At 37.1% G+C, this 27,084-nt stretch overlaps 1 protein-coding gene and 1 long non-coding RNA gene across 2 annotated transcripts in view; one reads left to right on the forward strand and one right to left on the reverse strand.

Moving 5' to 3' along the window:
* LOC109112607 (partitioning defective 3 homolog B-like) overlaps positions 1-27,084 on the reverse strand; it is a 93,430-nt gene that overhangs the window by 11,183 nt on the left and 55,163 nt on the right. The window contains exons 4-5 of the mRNA XM_042763082.1: positions 7,899-8,015; positions 5,113-5,394 (exon numbers count right to left, since the gene is read on the reverse strand). Of these exons, the coding sequence (XP_042619016.1) occupies positions 5,113-5,394; positions 7,899-8,015 (399 nt within the window). The remainder of the gene's footprint in view (positions 1-5,112; positions 5,395-7,898; positions 8,016-27,084) is intronic.
* LOC122146092 lies at positions 20,995-23,879 on the forward strand. The gene is made up of 5 exons (XR_006160781.1): positions 20,995-21,151; positions 22,948-23,056; positions 23,230-23,326; positions 23,407-23,627; positions 23,742-23,879. It is a non-coding gene; the product is annotated as an uncharacterized LOC122146092 (long non-coding RNA).

Consider the following 27,084-nt stretch of genomic DNA (forward strand, 5'->3'; position numbering starts at 1 on the left):
ACTAAAAAGAGTATGAACGTGACTAAAACTAATAAAAACTAAAATGACAGCTTCACACAAAGACTAGACTAAAACAAAAATTAAAACAGGCCGCCAAAAACAACACTACTCCCCACTCGCTCATCTCTGTAACCTTATTGTTGCTGTAACACGGCAGGAAAGGGGAACACTCTGTTTCACTTGGAAATACATCAGATTACCAAGTATATGATTTGTGTTTCATGCTGATTTAATAGGATGTTGTGCAGCAATTATCACAGCAGCTAGATTGCAGGTGTTTAGTGCAAGCATGTATTTTAGCATATACTGCAAACACTGTGCTTGAGTAATCAGCAATGTCAGGACCTAAACTATCTATCTAATAAAGCAGCATTAAATCTGTAGGCGTCACATGGAATAATTCAATCATTCTCATCCGATGAGACAAAGTGCACCCTTATTCCCCTAACCTGCTGATGAAACATGCCCGCATCAAGCAGGCAAGAAAGACGAGCAATTTTGAAGAAGACCGCGAGGCTGCGGATGTCATAATGGAAACATCCCATGTTTGGATGAGAGCGAGGAAGAACCGGACCTATCAAGTTCCCACACTCTCCCTCGAGTAATTTCGACAGGCCGGCTCCCAGACTCTCGGCACTCTAATTGGTGGACATTTTCAGAAATGAAATTTGACAACAAAAGATAGCCTGCAACGACAGGCCGGCTCCCAGACTCCCTAACCTGAAGTGACGGCACTTTTTATATGCCATCTGCAATTGAAGAAATAATTAGAAGCATTTTGGTGGGTGTAACATTATTTAGACAGGCCATCAATGTTCGCCGACCCCTCCTGTGTCCTCGTCGTTTGCAGGTAAAGCTCAAATTTGTGCCTGGACTGTTTCCATTAAACACTAGTTCACACCGACTCTGCCTTTGCACGGCAGGCAAGAGTGCACATTCTGGGTAGACAACCGTGTCTAAGTGTAAGGCGGTAACATCAAGTCTTACTATCCTCAACCCTCAATTCTAAAATTGTGCACCTCCAAAAAGGTCTAAAAAAGACAGAAAATAAGCATTTCCCTTTCAGTTCAATCAGCTGAATGGAATCATGAGGTTGAATATAATTTAAACCTAATCTGCAATTTCTGCTTTTTAGAAATAATCTTTCACATCCTCTGTTTCCAAAAACAGAACGGCACAGAATGCAGCGGCCTATGACTTGTTTGCTAAGCTACAGATGCATCTAGAAGAAACTGCGGCTAAGGTGAATGCTTTGTGTGGAGCGCACACATGTGTTGCGCTTGAGAGTGCATGCTTTTTTCTTGTATGTTCTGCTCATGCAATGGGGAGAGTGATGTGTGAATTGCTTTTCCTCCAATTAGTGACAGGCACTCGGAAGTGTCTATGAACAAATATGAGAGGAGGAAATACAAAGAATGAAAAGGGAATAGAATGAGGGAAGTGCAATTGAGAGGAAAGAAAAATCTCAGGGGCGGAACACATTAGTAGCACTTGTCCCGGTTCTCCAGATTAGCCAGATGAATCATATACGGACTCCAGAGACCCCACAACCAGAAGATGCTTCCTTATATACGCTTTTATTCTCGGTCTTTCAAAGCCTATTCACAACAAGTCTGAACTTTTGGGCATAACAACAATTATATTTATAATACTATATAAAAATAGAGTCCATGTAATAAATATATTTATTATTACATAACATTTATTAATTATAACACTATTTTTCAAAATTACATGTTTTAATATCAAAGTGAGCTCTTTTGTTAATTAAAAGAATAAAATAGTTTGGTTAGCTGGTTGGGTGACGGTCACCCGCCCATCTTGCCCATTTCTAACATGGTTTACCTACACTTCTCTTTCTGACAACATAAAAAAAAAAAAAAAAAAAAAAACACAATTCAAACCCCTCATTGCAGGACATGATGGTGAATAAGAAGAGACAGAGAAGCGGTGTCAGGCCAGGGAAGGGTTTTTGCAGATACGGGGAAGCGGGACACTTAAGGGAGCGGGCTGGCACTCTTTAAAAAGCAGCCGAACGCAGCCTGAGCTCTCATTCAGCTCAGCAAATGGCTGATTATTCACTGACCAGAAAAAGCACTCCACCTCACACAACCAATACTAAAAGCTTTTTCTTTCTCCATCTAGTGATTTCTATAACTTATTTTTTGATGGCGAGGCTGCACTCCAGGACTCAAGAAAGCGGGGAGGGAGGAGGTAGAGGGTACATGCGGAGACGAGGAGGAGAAAGAGCCCTAACTGTGTTTTTTGTATGGGAAATCTTTCAGTGAGGTATCTGGGCACAATGGCTGCTGATGGGGGACTTGAGTGGACATTGGTAACCCGTGGAGTAGTTCTTGATGGGTCTGTGCCATATTTTTGGACTGACCCTGGCGGGTTACTTTGAGGACTGGAGGACTGTTTGCTTAGTGCAGGTGTGGTGGCTATTGTTCTCCGAGGCACATCCAGGACCACAAGCATTCATACAGCGAGGTAGAGTGCTGAGTGGAGAGCAGGCAACCTTGTGGACCCCTTCCTCCTCTTATCAAACCGATCCCCCACTTTTTCCTTGTTTGTGTGTCTCTAAAAGTGTTTTTGGAGATGTGGAAGCAGAGGTTGGCAATCTGCAGCTCTCCACTGGTCTCTAAAGAACTGGGTTGCCCCTGTGCAGATAAGCGAGCCACCTGTCTCCCCCATCCCTACCTCTGGAGGGAACAATGATTATTTTTTAATTGGGAGCGGAGCAGAGCTCTGGAGAGGCCTGTTTGTTATAGTAACTTTCCACACTCTGAGTGCAGTGGGCCTCTTCTCGGGCTGAAGGAGCAGCTCGCTGCGGACCCTTCTTCTAACAACCAATACCAAATAGCTCCTCACCCGCTTCTCTCTCATGAGGAGAACCTCAAGAGCCCCTCACTCTTTTCTCTCACCACATTCCCCACGACCTTCACCTGCCTGCCTCTTCACCTCTCCAGAGCGTTTAGATGAAAGGAGGAATGGAGAGCGGGAAACGAAGGTCTCTGGTATTGGTTGTTTGGATGATAAGAGTTTCAGTTGTTCAAATAACTTACACTGGCATGAGTCAGACTACCTTTCATACAATTTGATTGGTATTATTTATGTATTCATTAATTCAAAAATACACCGCTGTTCAAAAGTTTGTGGTCAAAAAAAAATCGGCATTTATTTGATAAAAAATAAAGTAAAAACTGTATAATTTTGAAATATTATTTCAAATGAAAAGTTTTTTTTCTATTTTATTTATTTATTTTTTTATTTTTTTCCTGTAATGGCAAATCTGAATTTTCAGCATTCTAATATGCTGATTCGCTGCTCAAGAAACACTGCTTATTATTAATTCTTACTCCTATGAAAACAGTTGTGCTGCTTGGTATTTTTGTGGAAACCGTGGAACATGTTTTTCAGGATATTCTGAATAATAGAAAGATTAAAAGAACTTTTTCTTTAAGAGCTTTGAGTTTCTTAATTAAAATTAATATTCATATTTATGGCAGTTTTAGAGCATAACGTCAAACGTGTCCGAATGAAACAACTGTTCTGATATCATAATGAAGAAAAAAAAGGGTTTTGATCTTTTGCTATATTGTTTATTTTGCATTATGTAAATATTTGTATAGCACAGTACTACATAAGTGTGAGTAACAGTGACTATATTTCCAGTTCTAGGTGAAATAGAAGGGTCAAAGAGGGTGAATATGATCACGAGAAGCCCTTTGACTTGTATTAGTGGACATGCAAAAAAAAAAAAAATGTAGATGCAGTGAATCCTGTTGCACTTCATCACTGACCATACAAGCCACTACACACATTGAGAGACACTTTTTATGACAGCGGTGGGCAGCAGGGTGTGTGTTAAACTGTCTGTCCATCTAAATAACCGAGCCGCTTTAATGACTCTCAGTGGATGCTTTTAAATCAGACATACAACAGAGCAACTCACCCGTTTAACAAACTCTTCATATGACACTAGAGCATGCTCATGCTGACACCAGAGTCACCAATGCCATTCTCATTCACATCCTCAATTTACCCATCAACATGAATTTACTCAAAATTCTCCCTTTATTCAGGGCAGGAAGAATATGCAGCGGTTAATAATTTAAACCCACACCCGCTGGCAGAGTGATAGCTGATATACAGGTGGGGAAATTAACCAGATTATTTATCAAAAACTGAGGCTGCAGGAGACGCCTGGCCACAGAGTCAGACAAAGTGTCATACATATGACAAAGATATATCCTTAATGAGCTGAGCTGTGCTATAGCTGATATACCTTTGCCTCCGTGTGGCAGACATCTTTCCCTTCATACGAATAAATACGTTTCTTTCAGCCAACTATTGTAACTGACCCCTCATGCTGAGACCTTCCTGTCCCAAAATAAAACTCCTTGTGACCCAAATATCCACTCAGAAATGACCACAGAGATGATTGGAACAAGACATTCAGGAATCTTAATTTTTGTATAAGAGAGAAGTTTTCACTTGAATTTGTCAGTCAAGACATAAAAAGTAATTTATGTCCCATATTAGCATATTTCAGCCCTCAGCCAGTCTGCTATTTTCTCTGCGCTCGAGCGGCTGTAGTGACAACGATGTCCCCTTTAACATTTTTATAGAGAGGTTTGTTCATATATCATCTTCCTGATCAATTCATTTAATCCTTTCTGAAGTATTAATCTGTTTCAAGAATAAAATAAAATATATAAAACATTACTGACACCAAACTTTTGAACAGAACTGTATTACATTCCCTGGATTATCAAAAATAGACATTACAATGTGGTTACTTATTACATAAGCCTTGTTTTTGTTGCATTTCAAATATAACTCATTACTCACGGCATGATATAAGATATTAGCAATGTGATCTAGGCTATTCCAGTTAAAAAAATAAAAAATAATAATAATTATAAACCATACTAAGCTGGTTAGCTAGTCTTAGCTGGTCTCCAAGGCTGGTCAAACTGGTTTGTTGACTGGTTTTAGCAGGATTTTGGGCACATTTCAGGATTTTGGCCAGACTGAGAAACCAGCAGAACATCTTAGCCTGGTTTAGGCAAGTTTTCAGCAGGGATTTATGTATATATGCATATTTACCTGTCTGCAGCAGGAGGTGGAAGGCTTCGCTGTTTGTTGACTTTGGCGTACAGGCCATCCAAAGGGTCTTCTGTGGATGGCTCTCTGCTGTGGGACACTGGGTGCGGGGGTCTCTGCGGGGAGGGGCTATGGTTACCATAACGTGGCTGGGAAGGTGATCCGCGCTCCCTGAAGTTGTTGATGCGGGCGTAGTTCGGGTCCAGGTCATCATCCTCCACGTCAGGTGGGGAGAAGTGGTCCCGGACCTGGCATTCCCTCAATTCCTGGTGCTTGGCTTCAATTCTGTAACAAAGAAAAGCTGATGTTAACCTACCCTGCTGTAATGATCTCTTTTTTAGCGTCTTAAACAGGAAAACAGACAAAAATTCAAAAATTATTAATTATTATTTTTTAATAGGTCTCTTATCCCCAACACCCACCATGCATTCATTCAATTAAAAGATAAAAAATACAATATAAAGCAACACTGTGAAATGTTATTACAATTTAAAACAACAGTTTTCTATTTTATTAAATTTTTTAATTGTATTTATTCCTGTGATGGCAAAGTTGAATTTTCAGCAGTACTCCAGTCTTCAGTGTCACATGATCCCTCAGAAATCATTCTAATATATTGATAATATTAATATTTCACAATAATACTGTTCTACTGTATTTTTCATCAATTAAGTGCAAGCCCCAGTGAGCATAAGAGACTTCGTCCAACAACATTAAAAAATCTTAACTACTCCAAACATTTGACCGATGGTGAATGATCTAAAACTTCAAGGGAGGCATTGAGCAAACAACACAAGCAATGAGAACACAATTGCAAGAACTTGGACTTGAATCGTATTTACAATAAACTGGAAAGGTCAAGAAAGACCTTTCGGATTCATCCAGCTGATTTTCTCTCTCCCACTTTCCTTTTCTGTCTCTCTCAGGAGCTACAACAGGCTCAGTCAATAAAGTCTCTCTCTGAACAAATGCCACTCTGCAGCATATGGAGGAGAACAGCATGGCTCCAGCTCACACTTCACATGCTTCCAAGTCCAAATAAGCCTCGGCAAACACCACAAAAAATAAAGACTGTGAAAACATCCCTATATCTCAGCTAAATATATCCTTTTCTCCTGTCTTCTGACAGAATATACATGACACGCCAAGAGACAGAGATACAGAGATAGAGGAGGAACCTAGTGCTGGGTGTCAACTCAGTAATGGACCACAAAAAGCTGTCGGTCCTGGAGAGTGAATGAGATTGAAAGGGACAAACAAATAAAGATATCTAATCCCGTGTGTAATACAATGAATCATCTAAAATCCTGTGTGTTATACATGTTAGTAATGAGCTATATCTTTGTTCCTTAAAGCAAGTTATGTTTTTCCCAGATTACATTTGAGCTTCCTTATGAAATCTACTTCATGCTGTTTGGAAATGACTTGGTGTCCTCACAAATGACGACAAAAACAACAGGCTAAAAGATCTCTCATCTCTATGCTAACTTCACCACTGAGTCTTGTATCATCCTGAAGGGGTTTGTTTTGTGATAATGTCTGAATTTGCTACAGCTGAAGTTATTATTTGCAAAAAAAAAAAGAAGAAGAGACTATAGAAATAAATGCACAAAATCAATGGCTTGTCAATTATACAGTTCAGCGGTCATAATTTACTTATATTTATGCTTCTCGGAAACGGCTTTAATCCAAATAGTGCATTTAACCATTGTACAATGCTGAAAATCTTTTACCTAATTTTGGTGTTCCCTCTGATCTGAGTTTATGCACCTCAGATTTTGAATGGAGTTAAAAAAACAAAACAAAAACAAACCTTGTTTACAGATAATTTTGGCTATGTTCACTCAAAAGTGCATCAGCTCAGACTGATGAGGCATAATGCATTAAAGGGGTCAAAATATACATAATAAAACTAAAAATAACATAATAAAAATAACATAATAATAACATAATAAAAATAATCCTCTCTGGGTCAGTATGACTGGAATACAACATGAGGGTTAAGCTATACATTTCATCAGTTTGTACGTAAATGTTTCAAATTTCTTGGCAACTGCAAACATTCAGGCTATCGAACCATATAACACTAAGAATGGTTCATTGTGATTATTATTTTTATTAACAAACTAACTATTAAATGAATTATTACTTTTTGAACACTGCAGTTCACAAATATGATGCTCGCTTGTGCAGTGTATTTTCGATGATGCGCCCTTCCACAGGTTTCTCGGTGATGTAGGTATGGTTACTTGGGAGTAGCTGTCCTCCTATGAGCCCTGAGCTCCCAAAAATCTTTTACTCCTAGAGGGCATTTCTTACCACTGTTGCTTTGTGCTGGCTCAAGGGATCTAGCCCTGACTCCCTACAAAACTGCATTAGAACAATCTCCACAGTTACAGACGCTTACACAAGCAGCAATTTAAGTCTCTATAGTCATGATCAAAACACAAAGGCTGTTCCAAAAGGTCGGTAGCAATCCTATAATGTAATGTGACAATGCATTAAGATTATTAATTCAATGAATCAATGAAATAGGAATTGAATCTAACTAAAAATGAAATATCTTACCAAATACATGTGTACTATGTACACTACCGTTCAAAATTTTGGGGTCGGTAAGATTTTTTTATGTTGCTGCAAATGTACAGTATGGTGTTTGAAATCAAAGTCACTTAAGAGGTTCAATCTCAGTTAGGATGCTGTCTATGTAGGCAGTAGAAAGCAAGGCAGCTCACTAGGTTTTGATAGTGATTCACTGTGGTGTGATGGTGTGATGACATCAATCCCACCTGGTTCTCTCTTCCTTCATCCTCTCCAACTCTTCCTCACTCAGAAATTCTGACGTCTGCTTCTGCGCAATCATTTTTGTCTCCGTCTTGCTCTTCTCTTCTTTTTTCTTTCCAAATCTGAGAGAAAGAGAGAGGGGCATAGAAAGACTGAGTGATCACTATTTGCAAATGATGTTTATCTAGGAAAACAGGCTGAGTGACTGTCTAGTGTGTGTGTAGGGGCCAGAGCGTGTCAGTAGAGATGTTCTGTTAACATGCATCATTTCTGCACCAGTGATTGAGTCCTGCACCCGTCTCCATTTTCTTCGCTCATAGAGGGTCATTTCTCATGTGTGCCTGTGTCTCAAACCCACTGCCGCCCAGCCGAGCAGCACAGCACACAGCTTCAGCGCAGTGTATCAATGTCAGAGAGAGCAGAGGCCATAGCCTCCAGCTACACACACAAACACACACCGGGACTCCTCTAAGCACATACACACACTGCCAGTGGAAATCACATCTGTTTTCTGTATCAACTCACATTCAGTGCACTCTAAAACACAGGGACATGATCTGATCTAGATTATCTTCACATGAAACTCACTCATCTGCACACAATGATCATGATGTGAGCATGTCTCTCATATACTATGAGGGAGAACATGAGCTGTACCGTGTCCTACACAGCACTGCGGGCAGGACTTATACACACCATGATATCACTTAAACATAATCACAGGCTTGCAGCTACTGAGAGAAATAAAGATTAAAACACACAATTATATATATATATATATATATATCTATATATATATATATATATATATATATATATATATATATAATAAAGATTCAGCATGTAAGGTATTTCATATATTGTGGGCAATCAAAAAAAAAAAAAGACATGAACGAATGAATAATGAAAGGAAGGAACACATGAATGATGAATGAATGTACGAACAAACAAAAAAGTACAATCAAAAGAATAAATGAATGAAACAAAAGGACAAACTAACATGAAGGAATTACTGAGCAAGTAAACTAAACACTTCAATTATAATTATAAAAAAGCAATTGAAGGAAACTAAATATCTAACTAATTTCAAAATGAATCAGGAAACCAAAGAACAATCAAATTAGCAAACAAATGAATAACAGACGTATTAATGAATTAATGAATGAGGAAACAACGAATGAACAAACACATGAAGTATCAATAAATGAATGAAAGGAACCAATTAAAGGAACCAAAAGCAACAAATTAAAGACAAAATGGATCTGAAGGAAATGTTTAAGTAATATGGATAGTTAAGGAAACAATGAATGAGCATATGAACAAGTAAATTAATGAATGAACTACTAACAAATTAAGGAAACATCAAATGAATCAAGAAACCAAAGAAACAATCAAACTAGCACACAAATAAATGACACAATGAACTAATGAAGGAAAGACTGACTGAAGGAATGACTGGATAACTGATAGACTTAATGAAAACAATTAATGAATAAACAAACAAAGGTATCAATGAAGGACACAAATTGGAGTCAACTGGAATATGGAGTCACTGAAAAAAAAAAAAAAAAAAAAAAAAAAAAAACAACAATGAACAAAAAAAATAAAAAAGCCAGCCAATAATAAATCAATTAAAAACCAAAGAAAAATCAACCAATTCAAAAAATAATAATAATAATAATTACAAAAACTAATGAATGAACGACTGAATGAATAACCAAACCAATGAATGAATGAATAAAAGAAAAAAACAAACAAATGAGGGCTAAAAGGAATGAATTAAGGGACCAAAAAATGAAACAATGAACACATGAAACCAATAAATGAACAGATAATTTAGGGAAACAATGAATTAACAAATAAATTGCTAAATAAATAAAAGAAAGAACTGATTATAAATGAACAAACGGAGACTACAATGCATAAAGCCTCTTTCAGTTGTCTTGGGTGTGTATATATCTTTCTCAGCAGAACCTTTGAGACATCTAATGCAATGCCTTCAAAAACAACAGTTTAACACTAACACAGAAGGACTGTGTTCAGATGTGGGAAACTCCAGAGGGCACAGAGTGAATAAAACGAAAGGAGTAGCAAAATTCAAAGGTGTTTCACACTTGCCTGCAGCTCAGTCATTTGAGGCCTCATCTAAGTCAACACATTTGTCCAGAACATTTCCTTCTTTCACTCCGTCTCCACCCGTTACTCAGCGCTCGAGCAGGGCAGATGATTCACTGCCCGTCAGCGCTACAGTCTTTCCTCTTGTTTCCAAACAAAGTCCAATGAACAAACGCTATGTTGCCAAGTTGCTGATTGACATTGCCAGGAGGAGAAGACAGTTTTCCCAGACAAACTGGGAAAGTGTTAAGATATCTTTATGAGGAATAAGGTGTCAGAATGATCTGCGAGCCTGTGGTCAAATACAGGCCAAATGAACTTTCTGCCACCCTAACAAAAGACTTGGGAACATTTACTGGACATGATTATTTCTTACTGGCCAAGAAACTGTATTCTGCACTATGAAAATATTAAGATTTTGAGAAATATTTATAAACAGAAATGTACTCTACTCATGTTTCATGAATGAGGCCCAATGATAATTTAGTTGGCCAATCATATTGCTTTAATTTGATTCGCTTACATCACCTACGTATGTCAGATGAGAAGAGACCAAAATATAAAACACACACACGCACAGCTGAGAAATCCTACAGTAAGTCATATACAGTAACTCTTAGTGACCCTAGACATGTGACACAGCAGGAGACATCCTCACACAGACACATTCAGTTCTTCAGTGTAATCGGTGCTGACTAATGCAGCTTAAGTGCAGACCAGATTTTCCATTCTCCACTCAAAACTTATACCTGTTCTTACAGCACTCCCTCACTTTCTTACAGATACACACGCACACAACATGTAAAAGAAAATTAAAACATACCACAAGACACATCATAACACACAGTTTATGTTTAGCAGAGCTAGAAAGAAGAAACTGAATTTCTCTTCTAAACTGTCCTCTTCCTCATACATAGTATTGGAAATGAACTGATTCAAAAAGATTCTAGTAAATGGATTTAAAATAACAGATCGGTTCTATTGAACTGATTTAAAATGGCAGATTTAGTTTGGAACAAATTCAAATAGATTCATTCTAGTGAAATGATTCAAAGTGATTCTAGTAAACTATTTAAATGACAGATTTATTTTAGTGAACAATTTTAAAATAGTCAGATTCATTCTAGTAACTGGAATTTAATCATGTTAATTTAGTTTTCAAAGCTACTATTTTAAAAGAACATCTCCGCTCTGATATCAATCCCTTGCCTTAAATTTTACAGATTATACTGCAATTTATTCAGTCAAAACAGGAAGAATCCAACTGTATTCAGAGCCTGAGGTACTTGAGTGTATACCAGTAAAGAAGCCTTGTAAACACAAGCATGCATTATGCTAAATGTGAATGAACAGATGAGAAAGGACAAGCCATCCCACTGTTTCTCTCTCACGATCACGCACCCTTCCTGTATGTCCTCTGGCTGTGTATTTGTGTGTGGATGCAGCACTCTCATAACTTAATTACTGTATTTATCTTATTAGACTGCAGCTATTTAATGTTAGTGCTTTGGCATGCACTTCCTGCACATCCATCCTGCTGCCTCATTAAGATCAGGCCCTATGAGACCTAAACACTAAAACTCACACTCACATTAACACATAACATGCTGCTAATGCATTCTGACACAGCATTTATCTATACAAAAAAAAAAAAATCTTGAGCAAAATGACTATGAACACTCCAAAATTGACATCTGTTGGATGAGTCCATGAGATTTCAGCAGAGATGAGCAAATCAAAGATTTTATTAATATCAAAAAAGAATGTGTTTTTAATATCCAGACACATATACTATGAAGTAAATATGTTTGCATACATTGACATGCATAGTTATTTAATTATAACACATAACGGCACATCAGAACCCATCTAGTCATGCTAAGCTTGGCTAATTATGCTTTCAAATGCTCCTGGGAAGGTCCTATATGAGTTCAGGAGTCAGAATTGCAATGTGATGTGTGTACAGTTGTAAAAAATTATAAAATTTACCCCAATCATTTTCACTTGACAGAAAGCTTTTTAGTGGTAGTGCTATAAAATAAAGCGAAGGATTTGCATTAGGTGCTTTTTATACTCTTCAAAAGACTCTATGGGTCATCTTACATAAAGCCAGCCAATCAGAACGGAGCTTGCCATTTCAAGAATACGAATGGACCAGGGGAGTGCTGTCTTAGGCTGACACCAGATGCTTTTCCCCAAGTGTAAGTGGATGCACCAGAGACAAATGTGTCTTTTAACAGGATCTGTGACTCTAAGCTAAAGGACACAGCGGCAGCTATCAAAGGAGGAGCCCAGCTGAGCCCAAACCAGCACATGGATAAATAAAGGCAATAATTAGGCTGTCATAAGAGACCCTGCCACTAGCTTCAGCTGTTCAGAGATGCTTCAAACACAGCCTGTCAGTTAACCAGGCACAGTACTTAGAGAGGGAGTGGTTACAGGACAAGTGAAAGACAGTTGTGGCATGCCAAATTACTACTAACAATTATGAAGTCACACTGGAAAATATGGATTTTCCCCCCTTAATTCTAATCTTCAAAATGTAATTCATGCAGTTTGTAAATTCCCCATTAAATAAATGAACTGACAAATATGATGTAACATTTAAAATACAAATAATTCTGATTTTAAAATGCAACTTATTCCTGTTATTCATGATCCTTCTGTCACATGATCCTTCACAAATCATTCTAATATACTGATTTGCCGTTCAAGAATAATTTCTTATTTCTTATTATTATCAGTTGTGCTTACAATTTATAACTGCATCCTTGAACATCAAACATAAAATACAAAGGAAATGATTTTAATTTTTAATACGAAGATGAAAAAACAAACAAAAACAATATTAAAGACTGATATTAACCATTGTCTATATACATTTACACTTTACTTGACTTTCAAGATTTAAGATAACATGATGATATAAGTTAAGTGTATAAAGTGAGCAATTGATTTTCGTTGTTTTTAACCGTGCATTCTGGAAAGTAACCATTTCATTGCTCCAGAACAGCCATTAAAATGGCACAGATGTTCCCTACGCTTTTATTAAAGAGTGACGCTCAATATTATCCTAACAATCTACGACAACTGCAGCATCGTTAAAGTGATTTAGTACACTGATAGTTTATCAAAATTGAGTGTAAAATTGCCTAACAGTGAAGTCAAGAGCCGCTGATTGTTCCACAGTGTTAAATTCATCACGCGGCAGTAAACTCTACAGGGGGTGAAGGCCTACAGAGAAGCCAAACTGTGCTGATTATTACCAAGAAATACATCACGCCTCTCTCTCTCTCCCTGTGCCAAACATTCATTTCCTCCATGTCTAATTAAACTACCTGCTTGTAAAGTAAAAATATAGTGTCTTTCTCTCACGTTTGCCCGTTAATTCACTCCCCTTCTGGTTTTCTGCTTTGCTAAGACTCTCTCTCTCTCTCTCTCTCTCTCTCTCTCTCTCTCTCTCTTAAAGAGATGTAGGCAAATCTGTATCCTCTCTGAAAAACGTTTCCCTGGGGGCTGCAGGAAAAGAAAAGACTGGGATTTAATCTTTTCTTCTGAAGAGATGGGATGAGTGAAAAAGGTGCTTTAACAGTCTCTCACTCTGACCATCTTTAACACACACTAACGTACCGCCACATTCACATTCTCTGACACCACAAATATACAGCAAGGTTTATTTAAAGGTAACCCAGATTGTATGGAAAAGCGCTTTATAATGAAGCGTGAAGTGGAAGGGGTTAAGATTTAAACACAAAACCGAAAATCTTACACATCCAAACAGCTTACACATGCTGAAAAACACAATGACCTCATACACACACACTCACAGAACTTCAATGTGCTGATAAAAGGGGAACCACAGGGCCCATCTGTGTGTGATCTGAATATGATGGTATGTGGGGTGAGCAGCAGTTCACATCAATCCAAAAAGGAAAGACAAAGACAGCAGGAGAAACATGAAAAAGCTCAAAATGCTGCAGGGTAAAACTCTAAAGGCCACTTTCCCAGACACTGATTTAACCCAGTATTACAGTGAAAGGGATAATCACTGTTGGAAATGTTTCAAAGTGATCTATGGCCAAGAAAGTAGCACTTATTAAGTAAAGCCTAAGAATATAGGATTTTAGAGAGGACTAGTTATAGAATAGTTCACCCAAAAATTCACAATTCAAAGTCATTATTTACTCACCTTCACATTGTTCCAAACCTGAATGATTTTCTTTATACAGTACATGGAATTTAAAGGAGATGTTTAAAAGGATGTTTACATAGCTTCCAAGTCTTCTGGATCTTTGTGTGAAGAATAGACAAATATATATGCTGTTACCAGCCAAAAATCTTGCCTTTCAGGTAAGCATATTTAACCATTTAAATCTCATCTGCGTATGCACATATTTGAAAGTGGTGCATTAAGACGTCAGGCCAGTGTTATTTAAATAATATTTATATGGTATTACAGTATTAATTAATATTTTCAATTGGCTTATATTTTCATTTACAATTTAGTTTACGTTTTCGTTTTTTTTTTGTTATGTGCTTGTCATTATTTGATATTTCTTAAACATATATTTCTATTTAGTTTTAATTTATTTTTATTTAAGTTTTAGTAATTCAACTTAACCTTATTGTATTTCAAGTTAGTCACCAAAGCAACATTTCTATTTTTTCATCTTATTTTGAAATTTTAATTAATTTAAATTTATTTTGATTATAAAAGGTTTTTAATAGTTTTAGTTAACAATAACACAGCGACAAGCTTTAACGATAACATAGCGACTTCTTTCAAGGTGCTTTTCTGACTTTCTGGAGACCATTTGTGGTCACCATATGCTTTTATTTTAGGGATGCACAATAAATATCACCATGATATTAATGTGCATCACGTCCGTAAAGCCAGTTCTGTAATTAGTGGTAAATTTCTACACGTGCATGCTTTCACGTGAAGCAGCATTTACTACACAGAGCCATTGTTCACTGACAAAATGCATGAAGCATTCACAAACCGGCTTTACTGACAAGATGTGCATATATTTATCGTGCATCCCTACTTTTATTGTAATCAAATTTTCTTAAAAAGTCAAACAGGTTTGGAATGACAAGGTAAATAATGGCAATTTTAACTTTTTGGCTGAACTGTCCCTTTAAGCATTGATTGTTTTGATTTCTTGTGAGTGATGGTGAACATGAGCTGTTTTTCAGGACACCTGCAGACCAGAGCAAAGCCATCTCCACTTTAATTATCTCTCCCTACTGCCTTTCCATATTCATTATACTCTATTCCACTGAGGCACACACAAACCGACACACACACACAGGAACGAAACGCACACACATAAGCAAAAGCAAACTATGAAACTGATGAGAGAGCAGGCAAATTTTTTAAGAAGGACAAGCACACATTTTTATTCATTTCTCTCCTCCTTTTGTTTTCCTGCCCGTTTCTTTGGCAGTGGAGTCATATTACAGCTGGATTCAGAACCCAAATAAGATTAGCTCTGGCTGAAGTGATGTCACTACTTTGACCTTTCTGACTATCTGCCGTTCCCAACAGGGCACCGCTGAAATAATGAGACTTCGTTACCATAGCAGCTTAATAGGTGCCAGTTGTAGAAACTGGATGAGCCAATCAGAACAGAGCAATGCTAAGTACTTTCTAGCTGGCCTGAAAAATATCCACTTTAGCCAACGAACATTCCTGACACGTCAAGCTGTTAATGCCCGAAAAGTGCAAATGGGTGTTAGACTGTTAAGAAACTGGCCTTTAACAAAAGGCGGCTTGTAAAAAAAAAAAAAAAAAAAAAAAAAAAAAAACACACTTCATACATATCAATACAATGAATAACTGATAAGGAGCCGCTGAATGAGGCCGAGCTTTCTGATCGGCAGCAAAGCATGTTTCTGAAGGAGACTGGGTTGTTCAAATGGCCAATTAGCAGCTGATTCTGATGAATTCATTAGCATGTTCTCAGGCAATTAGAGGAAGCGGCTGAGTGAATACTAAATATTCAACAGGAGAACAGACACAGTGCCACACAGCTCGCCGTGTTCCTCTGTAGACTCTCATTAGCATAAACACACACACACACACACACACACACACACACACACTCACAAAGCGCCCATCTGCACAACTGAGAGACTGTTTCATACACAGTTATAAAAATTCACACTTCCAAAATAGCCTTTCCATTACAGGCAGAAACTAAGAGATAGGTAAACAAAGTCTTCTATTAACACGCATAACATATTCTTTAAAGACCCCAATGAACCAATTTGATTAATAGTTTTCTAGTTTTTCTTTTTTCTATATATCTAATATGGCAAACCCTCTCTCAACAGCATGTTTCATGAACAAATGCACTAAAGATACTTCCAAACCGAATCATTTCCAACCACTTAATATGCAACCAGTTGATCACTGGAACATGAAATAAAGCACTAAAGTGAATACTAAATATTTAATATATAATATATCCTGTCAAATGATTAATCACAATTAATCACATCCAAAATAAAAGTTTTGTTTACATAATATATGTATGTGTACAGGGTATATTTATTATGTAATATAAATACACACACATAAATTATATATTTAGAAAATATTTACATGTATAATACATTTATATATTTATATTCTTATATTTTATATTATATATAAATATATTTAATATATAAACATATATTCTTCTTAAATATATACATGCATGTGTGTGTATTTATATATACATAATAAATATACACAGTATACACACATATATTATGTAAACAAAACTTTTATTTTGGATGTGATTAATCGTGATTAATCATTTGACAGGCCCTAAGTATAACAATTTCACCATCAACAAAATGTCTGTGAACGGCCCTGGTGTCAAGTCTACTACATCAAACAATTTCACCATCAATTAAAGTTGTTTTCAAGAGTTAGTGCACTGTTAATCAGCCAAAAGTGTGGGATACATAAAAGGCTAGCTGCGAAATTAGCCTAAGCAAGACAAAGGAATAGGTACATTTATTTCAAATATTTCCATAGAATGCTATTGAATACAATACATCATATTATACAGAGACATGATGTTAATAACACTGTACTGGGAAAACATCCAAGAAAAAAGGGTAATCTCTGAAACTAGGTAATGAATAACAACCTAACTAACTAGACAGACAGACAGACAGACAGATAGATAGATTGATAAATAGCAGTGGTGGAGGTAACGAATTACAACTACTCATGTTACTGTAATTAAGTAGTTTTTTCAGGTACTTGTAGTTTTTTGAGTATATTTTTAAAGCTGTACTTTTACTTGTACTTAAGTACAAATTAAGCTAAATAATTTACTTTGTTACTTTTAAATCATAGTCCATTACTGAGTACACCCACAGTTTGAACTGATATTCAAACCTTTGAAGGCACTTCAGTAGCCAATAAAAACATCCGATCGTAAAGGGACCAATAAAAGCCCTGATATCTGAACCGGGAAAAGCGTCGCTGCAGCAGGTGAAGAGCTGATCAGATAGTGAGGATACTCAGCGTAATTTATGGACTCAAGCTTGGAGGAAAAAGCTACATGGTAGAGTTACCATAAATATCTATATATCTGATACCAATACTGAAATATCTGACACAGTTCTATTACTCATTTTCCCTAGTATCTACCGAATATACACTGATACACGCTGCGTCTCTCTTTCCTCTCCGACAGTGAGTTTGACACGCATCTCCTCCTGTCGATTACAGAGTCTGAATGTCCGCGCAGGATTGCAGGTATTCTGCATAATTGTAATCATTCCCACAGTCATATAATCGCAGAAAACTGGATGCGAGCTCTCAAATAGGCTTAACTTAGCGCAGACTGTGTGCAATCATGATCTCTCTGTGCTTTTAAAGCTGATCATGATCTCTCTGTGCTTTTAAAGAAGAAGTTATTTCTCTTTGCTCTTGGATTAAACTTTGTCAAAAGTTTTCAGCCATTCAGAATAGATTCATGCCTGACTGATGAAAATGCTAATAGAAATTTTATTGGCTGTAAGTGAATTGCACCAGAAAGTTTCAACAATCAAAGATGGAACTTAAATTTCTTTACAATGTATGTTTATGCTAGAAAATGTTTTGGAATGGGATATTTGTCTGATTTGTACATATACACATCCTAGTCTGTTTAAGTGCATCACTACATTGTACAGTCATTACAGGTCAAAGCCATCTGATGTTCCATTTATCTAAATACATAGGCCTAACATACTGTATATGTCTCTTAAATCACTGCTTATAAAAATTCAATGTTGTCATATTTGATTACCTCAAACTGAATTGAGGTCATTTGTTTTATCATTTTATTACTGACTGTGTGCTTGTCTTTTTTTGTAAATTCAATTCTGTTTGAAATCAAATTTGAAATCAAGCTTCCTTGTGCTGTGAGATTTAGCAACAATTACTAATTAACAATAAAAACACAAATACACAAAATCACCAAATTTTTAAAGGGGTCAAATGAAGCAATTTAAAATTTTCCTTTCTCTTTGGAGTGTTACAAGGTGTTTGTGAATAGATAAGATCCCTAATGTTGCAAAGACTAAAGTCTCAAATCCAAAGAGATAATCTTTATAAAAGTTTAGACTTGTCCACACCCTCCTAAAACAGTGTCTACATCACTGTGTGGGACGATTTGCATAAGAGCCCCCAAATGTGTGCAAAGAAAGGCATAACTTTAATTCTCGCTGTAGTATTGTTGCCCCTGCCGTCATGTGAAACTGTGTGAAGACTGTTAACTACTTTCTTTGGCCTTTCAAAAGAGGACACAACTAGAAATCAGTGGTTAAGTTGTATTTACAACAATTTTCCAGAACAGTTCAAACTAAATATTCAAGTGTGTGCACTGTGCAGCACATTTTGCAGAAGACTGTTTCCTGGGAGAGTAGCCTACAATGCTGTCTGTGCACAAAGGCTGTTTCTATAAAGTGAGGTAGTTCCAAATTTGCAAGGACAGTCTGGCACTTCTGACTAAGAATTTGCCACTGATGATTCAAACGTGAGTTTTGAGCAGTGTAGAGTAGTGCTTGTTGTTTGTCGTATCTCTGATCACAGATGCAGACATGGTTTTATGTTTACGTGGTGTGATATGCAATGCAACACATAAAAAGGCAGTATAAGTCATTATAATCAGTGATTATGTCCCCACTGGATGCAACAAAAACAACACTACCAATCATATTAATCTACCAACACTATATCTAACAAACAATTCTAAATATAAAATTAAACTAACAACACCACACCTAACCAACATCATTAAATAAACAAAATCTAATAAATACTCACACCTTATTAATATCATGCTGGAAGTAAAATCGGATAGATACTGCTTTTCGCTTTCGAATTATGCTACCATCTGTTTTAATGGGAGGTAGCAAAATCTGACAGGGTAGCACAAATCATCAGAACACCATGGCACGGCATCACAGTATGTTAAGGGGCTTAACATTTCCATCACATGCTTGAGGTATTCGGCCAATCACAACGCACTGGCTAGCTGGCTAATCAGAGATCACATTTCACTTTATTCAATAATCCATTTCATTTGGAAACACATCACAACACTAAAGTCAGTTGCAACTTCCGGTTCATGGGTACTGAAATATTAAGAATTTAGAAATTCCTGTATCATGACTACTAATTCACGTACTTTGTCAATAAGATAAAAGTGGGTTTTGTTCAAAGTAGCTATTATCCACATAGATCTTTGATATGAATAAATTTTTTTAATAATCAATTAAATAAAACACTATAAAAAAAATATCACTGGATAAAAAAATAAATAAAAAAATACTAGTAACTAGTAGTTTTTGAGAAGAGTAATTTGTACTTTTACTTAAGTACTGTTTTGACACCAGTATTTTTACTTGTAATTGAGTATTATTTCAGCAATGTAACAGTACTTGTACTTAAGTACAAATTTTCAGTACTCTTTCCACCACTGATATATATGTATATTAGGGCTGTCATCATTAAAGCATTAACGCATACAATTAATTTTACAATCCTTAATGCGTCAAAATAATTTAATGCAGTTAACACAAAATTACTGAAGCACTATTTCTATTCTAACCCTTTAACCCAATTTTGCTTCTCTGCATGCGATCAGATCATTTTAAGCCGCTAAACTCCGGGAAAGTTTTCAGTCCAATGATCCAGGACTGCGTTCAAACAATCTGTCCAAAACAGCACTAATATAACAGAAACCAGGCTGATTACATCAGAGACTGCAGAGCTCTGTCATATTCTGTGATTGTCCCTGAAGACCGCAAGCCCTCACATCCTGCGCTGTGTGAAGTACAGACTAAACGGATTGTCAACATTCCACCGCTGTTTCTCGACAGTTTCTCGACTGGATAACCAGTCTCGCTAGTAAAGTTTTGATGGATGAAGACTGCAATCAAGGTAAAGATGATTGGAGTGGTGTACAGGAGTCGTACAGTAAGCACGCCTGAGTCCGTTATAATAATGCGTGTATATCAGTGAAGTGTTGTCAAAAAAGGTTGTGATTAATCTGATTAAAACTTTTAATTGATTGACAGCCCTAATGTACAGTATATATATATATATATACTGTCTTATATGAGAGTCAGAGGTGACTGGTGAACATAATGTTTAATAAAAATCTTAACAGTCTGTTGAGCCCTGGAGTTAGATTTTAGAAGAAGCCAAATCTGTCTGATCGTCAGTGTAGGAGAAAATATATATAGATCTAAGCAACCTCTCTTTTTCAGTACCCAGCATAAAAAAGAAAGCCTCCTGGTGACCATGATCTCCAGGCCAGCAGGATAACAGTGTTTAAAAGTAAGGGGAGCAAGGCAGGTTCTGGGTTAATGGCACCCCTGGTACAGGGTATGAGTGTGCGGATGGCGGGGGTTGAAAGGGCAGAGGGAGGAGAGGTGGGATCCAAGACTGCCAGCCCATCTGTTCAGTCAACACACAGTCGGAGAAGCAGGGAAAACAGCGTGGCATTTCTGCTATCACCACTGCCACCATGCCAGGATCTTCATCAAGGAGCAGAGACACTGTGAGACATGAGACTACATGGAGTGATGGGAAAACAAATCCAGCATGAAAGGGTGAAGGAAATGAACGAAAAGAAAATGGGAAGTAAGTACAGAACGAAAAAGTAAGAGCTGTGATGCAGTTGTTAGTTTCACATATTGAAGCTAAAAATGGATGTTACTCCTTCGAGTAAATCTAGCTTTGGTGCACCAATCCTAGGCATTAAAATAAAATAAAATAAAATAAAATAAAATAAAATAAAATAAAATAAAATAAAATAAAATAAAATAAAAATTATAATTTATGTCTTTCCAAACTGGTATGACTTTTGTTAGTTCCCATTGACCTTCATTTCATGGACAAAAAAAACACTATATAAATCAATCATTGAGAACTGGAACATGCTTGGCTATTAACATTCTTCAAATGATCTTCTTTTGTGTTCAGCAGAAGAAATTAAGTCATAAAGGTTTGGAATGACATGAGGGTAAGTTTTGAGTGAACTAATCCTTTTATGTCTTCAGGTGCTAAAATTACTTTTAATTTACAGAAGTATATTATGTCACACTTTTCCGTGTGTGAAGACGTTGTGCAGCGCAAATCCGTGAATGAATGTTCCGAAGTGAGGTAAACTTCAACAGATTTCCCTTATCAGGGAGAAGGGAGCAATGAACACTGTGTAGGGACCATGTCAATGGGAACACAGTTCATGCATGGAGCTCAGTTCTAATGAGCTGATTATCTGAATCAGGTGTGTTAAAAAAGAGAGACATGCAAAATATGCAGAGCTGGGGGGCGCGAGAACTGGAATTGAGAACCGCTGCTCTATAGAAAGTTCCACACATGTGCTCGTCAATCTGTTTTTCTCATCCTCACAAACGTAGCTGTGAGGTATCTGTGCATTTGAGTGGCACTGGGGCCCCAGAGGGAAGGTTACAGATGCCAGGGTCCACTTTTGATTGATGTGTGTGTGCATCAGCCAGACTACAAAAGGCCTCATTCTCCTCTCTTCATACTCCTCCAATCAACTCCATCAATGACTCTATAATTAAATCACAATCAATTACTCTATATGAGAAGAGTTCACTAAAGCCGGTGCTCTGACAGTGTTGTAACAATCAGTGCAACACTACCAAAAAAAAATTAAAAAAAAAACACATTAAACCTGGAATAAAGTACGAATTAGAATGTCTGTTAAAGTTTTATAACACTTTTGAAATATCCGCGGCAAAGGCAGTATGGCAGATTCTGTAATTTCCAGTAATTTTACACTTCAATAGCAGAGTCCATGCCTGTTTTTGACAGTGAACACAATAATGTGGGCCACTTGTGTTCACACAGCCAGAAAGACCCCAAGGGCACTGAGCAGAGGAAAGGGAAAATAAAAAATAAAAAAATAACAAAGACACTGGAGAGTCTGGGACTTGACCTGGATTACACATACTCACACACAGCGTGTATGTGAGCATTCATTAATTCCTGTAGTTTTTTTTGATTGTTAGAACAGCATGGTGTCTTAATCAGTCACCATTCCGCTCATCTGAATATTAACACGCCAATCAGACCAAAGGGCTTTTTGGCAGCAACAATACACAAACCACATACCGCTTATTCAAAGTGTGCATCTCTGATGCACGTCCGTGAAACAACACTTTTGCTTTGCAATGCCTGTTTTAATTTAACATCGCTGTGAAATGAAAATACATCTATTTTCTAAATGCATGTTATTGATCTTATTTTTAATCAAAATGAGTTTTAAACTTGGTCCATTCAATCCAAAAAATATATATAAAAACATCCAAAAATCCACACATTTCTCAGACAGAAACACAACAACAAAATATGGAAGAAAAGATCTGTTGCGACTATAATTTATAGGATTTTTTTTTTTTTTTTTGTAGCTAAATGAGATGACAGAAAACAATGGGAAAGAAGGCAGGCAATAGGATGCAGAAACAACACCAGCCAGATTCGAACCCGCATTTCCCATTTAAGCACCACAATTCAATGGTACTAAAAAAAAAAAAAAAAAAAAACACAAGCATACTGATTTTGTGTGTAAATCCTTTGTAAACAATTCTTAGATCAATCATGCATTTCAATTCAATCCAACACTTTCCATAAGAATCACTTTACAAACTATTTTTAAATATTTATTTTCTTTCTTGTCTTTCATAAACAAGGTCCAATGTGTTTGGAGCACCTCAAAGCCATGACTATAACATCTATTTTTAAGAGCATTCTTCTACTCAGCGTTCTTTCCGTTGGTCTGGCACAAAGGTATGGGCTGCTTTATTGTCCTATATCCTTCCAGGGGATGAAACAGAATTATTGATGTTAATTTCCCGTGTTGATCTGAGGCGGGACAAGTAAGTGCACCCTCATGTGGACAGATCAAAGGCAGGGGCCTTCAGTCTTAAACCACATGGACACGGCGCAGAGAACCCTCAAAGCCAGATCTGATCCACTGCTTTCTAAACTCTCCACTACAACAAGAGGAAGTGTGAGAGATCACTCATCCCGAAGATTGATCGCAGGGAACACAGCTCTTGACGTGATTAGAAACACATGGAAGTTGAAGGTCTATATGCTGACCACATTTCTCCTTCTCTTTCTTTCACTCTATCCTCTCAGTCATTCTTTTTTCTGCCTTCCTTTGCAAAAGAAGTGCTTAACCTTTTTTTTTTCTCGAGAGAGAGATCTAGGGTGAGATTTGCTTTGAGCATCTGGAGTGAGTAATGGTGGAGGAAGCCAATCAATACCTCTTTGCCTGATGATGGCCATTCAGGGTGTAATTGCGCAGGGTGCCTTTTCCTCCAACGGAACAAAACTGCCCCTTTCATCTATTCACCTTTTAGTAGACTCAACTATTTTTGGCTTTGTCTAACTTTTAATGGCTCTTAGACTTGTTATTTTCTTTTGACAGGTGCTTGAGTGCTACAGATGATGGATGTATTAAACTAAAGAAATGCATATATGACCTTCTAGCTCCAACAAGAGCTTAAAGACAACCTGCGGTCTGAGGTTACAGACGGATTGAATTACAGCAGTTGTGGGAGTCAAGGATCGTTGGCCAAAACCCCAAAGGCCGGTTTGTTTTCCTGAGGCGTGAACGTGGCCATGTGGTGACATCCCCAATACATCTGCACCAGCTGTCTTCGGCACGTCTGCCTGTCCTTTTGACGCCAAACCTCCCACCACAATAGCACCATCCATATCGCACGAATACATTATCAGCTTTCAGCACGTCAATGATGCTTCATCGCACCTCGTCAACCAAGAATCCTGCTAATTATGTACAGAGACTCTATGGTGTCTCTCCTGAACGTCGTGGAGGACAACTGCACATTAAAATGGATGTCAGAGGCTGGCAATGTTAGCGCACATTAAAAAGGCACTGCTGTTCGGCTCTGGCCATCAGACTCACTTGAACCATAGAGTTGATCGGAGACAATCTGCTCATGGTATGGAAGAAAGACAGAGGGAGGACAGAAGGGAGGTGATGGAAACACTTGCCTGGATCCGTACAGGGGGTGGCAGGAAGCAGAAGGAAGCAGGGCTGGATGAACAATGGAACAGACTGCCGAGCAGAATGTGTCCCCCACTGCTCAACTCTCTGGCTTCTGCTCTTGGTCACCACAAGTCCTCAGAACTTCAGAAGAACTTCTCCCAGTGTTCTTCATTTGAGACTGAGGACACTTTCTCCAGTGACTAGCCTCACTCTTGTCTATGTTTTTAAGTGTATAGAATAACAGAACAGAATTTTAACATCAGCCATATAACAGTTATCAGACATAACATGAAATTAATTATTGGCTTATCTGTACTGGCCAGAATTTTAATATCACTCTACCACACAACAACTAAAAATTCATATAAAAACTACCATACAATAGCAAATCAACTGTAGTAAGAAATTATTTTCAGAAACTCCATATTGAGGTTAGCATCTTCAATTTATTTCACTATGGCTGAGACAAAAATTTCAAAAATGGCTGTAAAGTGACAAAAAAAAAAGTGACGTGACATTCAGCCATATGGTATATATATACTCTGCATTTAAAACCCATCCGAAGTATATACAATAGCAGTGAACACACACACACACTGTGAGAAAAAGCCATTTTATGCTGCGATGGGCACCTAAAAGAAGAAACTGCTTTCCCCCATCATAAGGCTCCAGTCGAACCCCTAACCATTAGGCCATGCTATCGCCTGAATCCGGACCGTAGGTGGAGCAAAATCATATGAAATCTAAATATACACCCACAATGCTATCGCCTGAATCCGGACCGTAGGTGGAGGTAAAACCCATGAGGTCTAATCATACACCCCGCGCAACAGTAATCTGTCATGTTCATTAGCACTCACGGTGTACATCGTTAGTAGTATCCACAGAGCACCATAATGGCTCAAATTACACCGTCATCATCAGCTATAATCACCCCACTTTCCACAGTCATTAAACTGAGCAAAGAAAGTCAGCGAGTCTGCAAAGACTGTAATAACACAAAAAAGGCATCAATTTGTACTAAAAGTGGGTTTGTTACATATGGGATTTGTGAAATATCTACAACATTCTCTATATTGTCTTTATGGCGATCTGCTTCATAAATCGCGAAAAATACATTACATAAAGCACAACAACATTGCTGTTTAATTATACAAGAATTAAATTAGGATAATATATTCTGATCATTTCACAAGACCTCGTTGCTCTCAAACTTTCTGATTTAAGAACTCTATTAGGCAGAACCATATGAGGTACCTGACCTCCATAGGTCTAATGGTTCATCCATTATGTCTTGTTGAATAGTTACACTGTGTCATAACTAAACCCAACAAATTTACAGACCAACTAATCATCGGCCCAAATGAAACTACTGACCCCTGCAGATGCAAAACCATCTGCAGATATAAAGTTTCTACGAGCCTGTCTTTTGAACATGAAAAAATAGGGTTTGTTTAATTGAAAATAGATTAATGCTTGTTCTGAATCAAAATAAATATCATTTTCAGTCATAAACCAGTTTAATAACCAAAAACGAGTTTTATTTGGAGATCAGTTTCGGATTTGGATTCTACTCTCATTCACATCTTGGCCATTGGGATGCTGTGAGGTCATGTGCTCAGCACAGTATCTCTTTGCTTATACAGTAGAATAATTGATATTCTTCAGATGTCTGTGGTGCTTGACAATTCTTTCCTTTAGTTTTCATAAACAGAGTTTGACCGGCACCATCAAGGCTTTAAATACATAATCTCATAAGCTAACACAAACAACTGAACTCATATACTCATAATATAACAGGAAATGATAGGTGCTTGCATGTTTCTGATTACTTGAGAAGCATTATGGGAATATTCAACGTCAAAGAGCTTTCAACCTCCTGTTGAAAATGAGCTGTTGAGATGATGGACTTTAGAGAATTTATCACTTGGAAAGGTTCAGATTAGACTACAGTAAGAGACGGCATGGAGAAGAGACAAAAAAAAAAAAAATATTTTCAGAAGAACTTTTCAGCTCATCATGCCTATGGAGTCAATACTGATCTTTTAAAAAGCAAAAAACAACAACAACAACAACAACAACAAAAAAAAAACAATGTGTCAAAATATACTACTGACATTTACTGAAAAACTGACCCGGCCAACAGTTTGTACCTTTACAGGAAAGGTTTGTGCAATAAAAAGTTGAGATCTGAGGATTTACATTCATATAATTTTTTTCTATTTTAATATATTTTAAACTTCAATTTATTCCTGTGATGGCAAAGCTGAATTTTCAGCATCATTACTCTGTGTCAGTGTCACATGATCTTTAGAAATCATTCTTATATGAAGGTTCAGTTCCCAAGAAACATTTCTTATTATGTTGCTTAATATTTTTGGAAACCATGATGCGATTTTATTTCTCAGATGAATAAAAAGTTCAAAAGAACACCAATTTTTTGCAATTAGAAATATTATATAGTAACATTATTAAGGTTATTACTGTCAAATTTAATCAATCTAATGTGTCCTTGCTGAATAACGTT

This window comes from Cyprinus carpio, chromosome A9 (assembly GCF_018340385.1).
Source record: "Cyprinus carpio isolate SPL01 chromosome A9, ASM1834038v1, whole genome shotgun sequence".
NCBI classification, from domain to species: domain Eukaryota; kingdom Metazoa; phylum Chordata; class Actinopteri; order Cypriniformes; family Cyprinidae; genus Cyprinus; species Cyprinus carpio.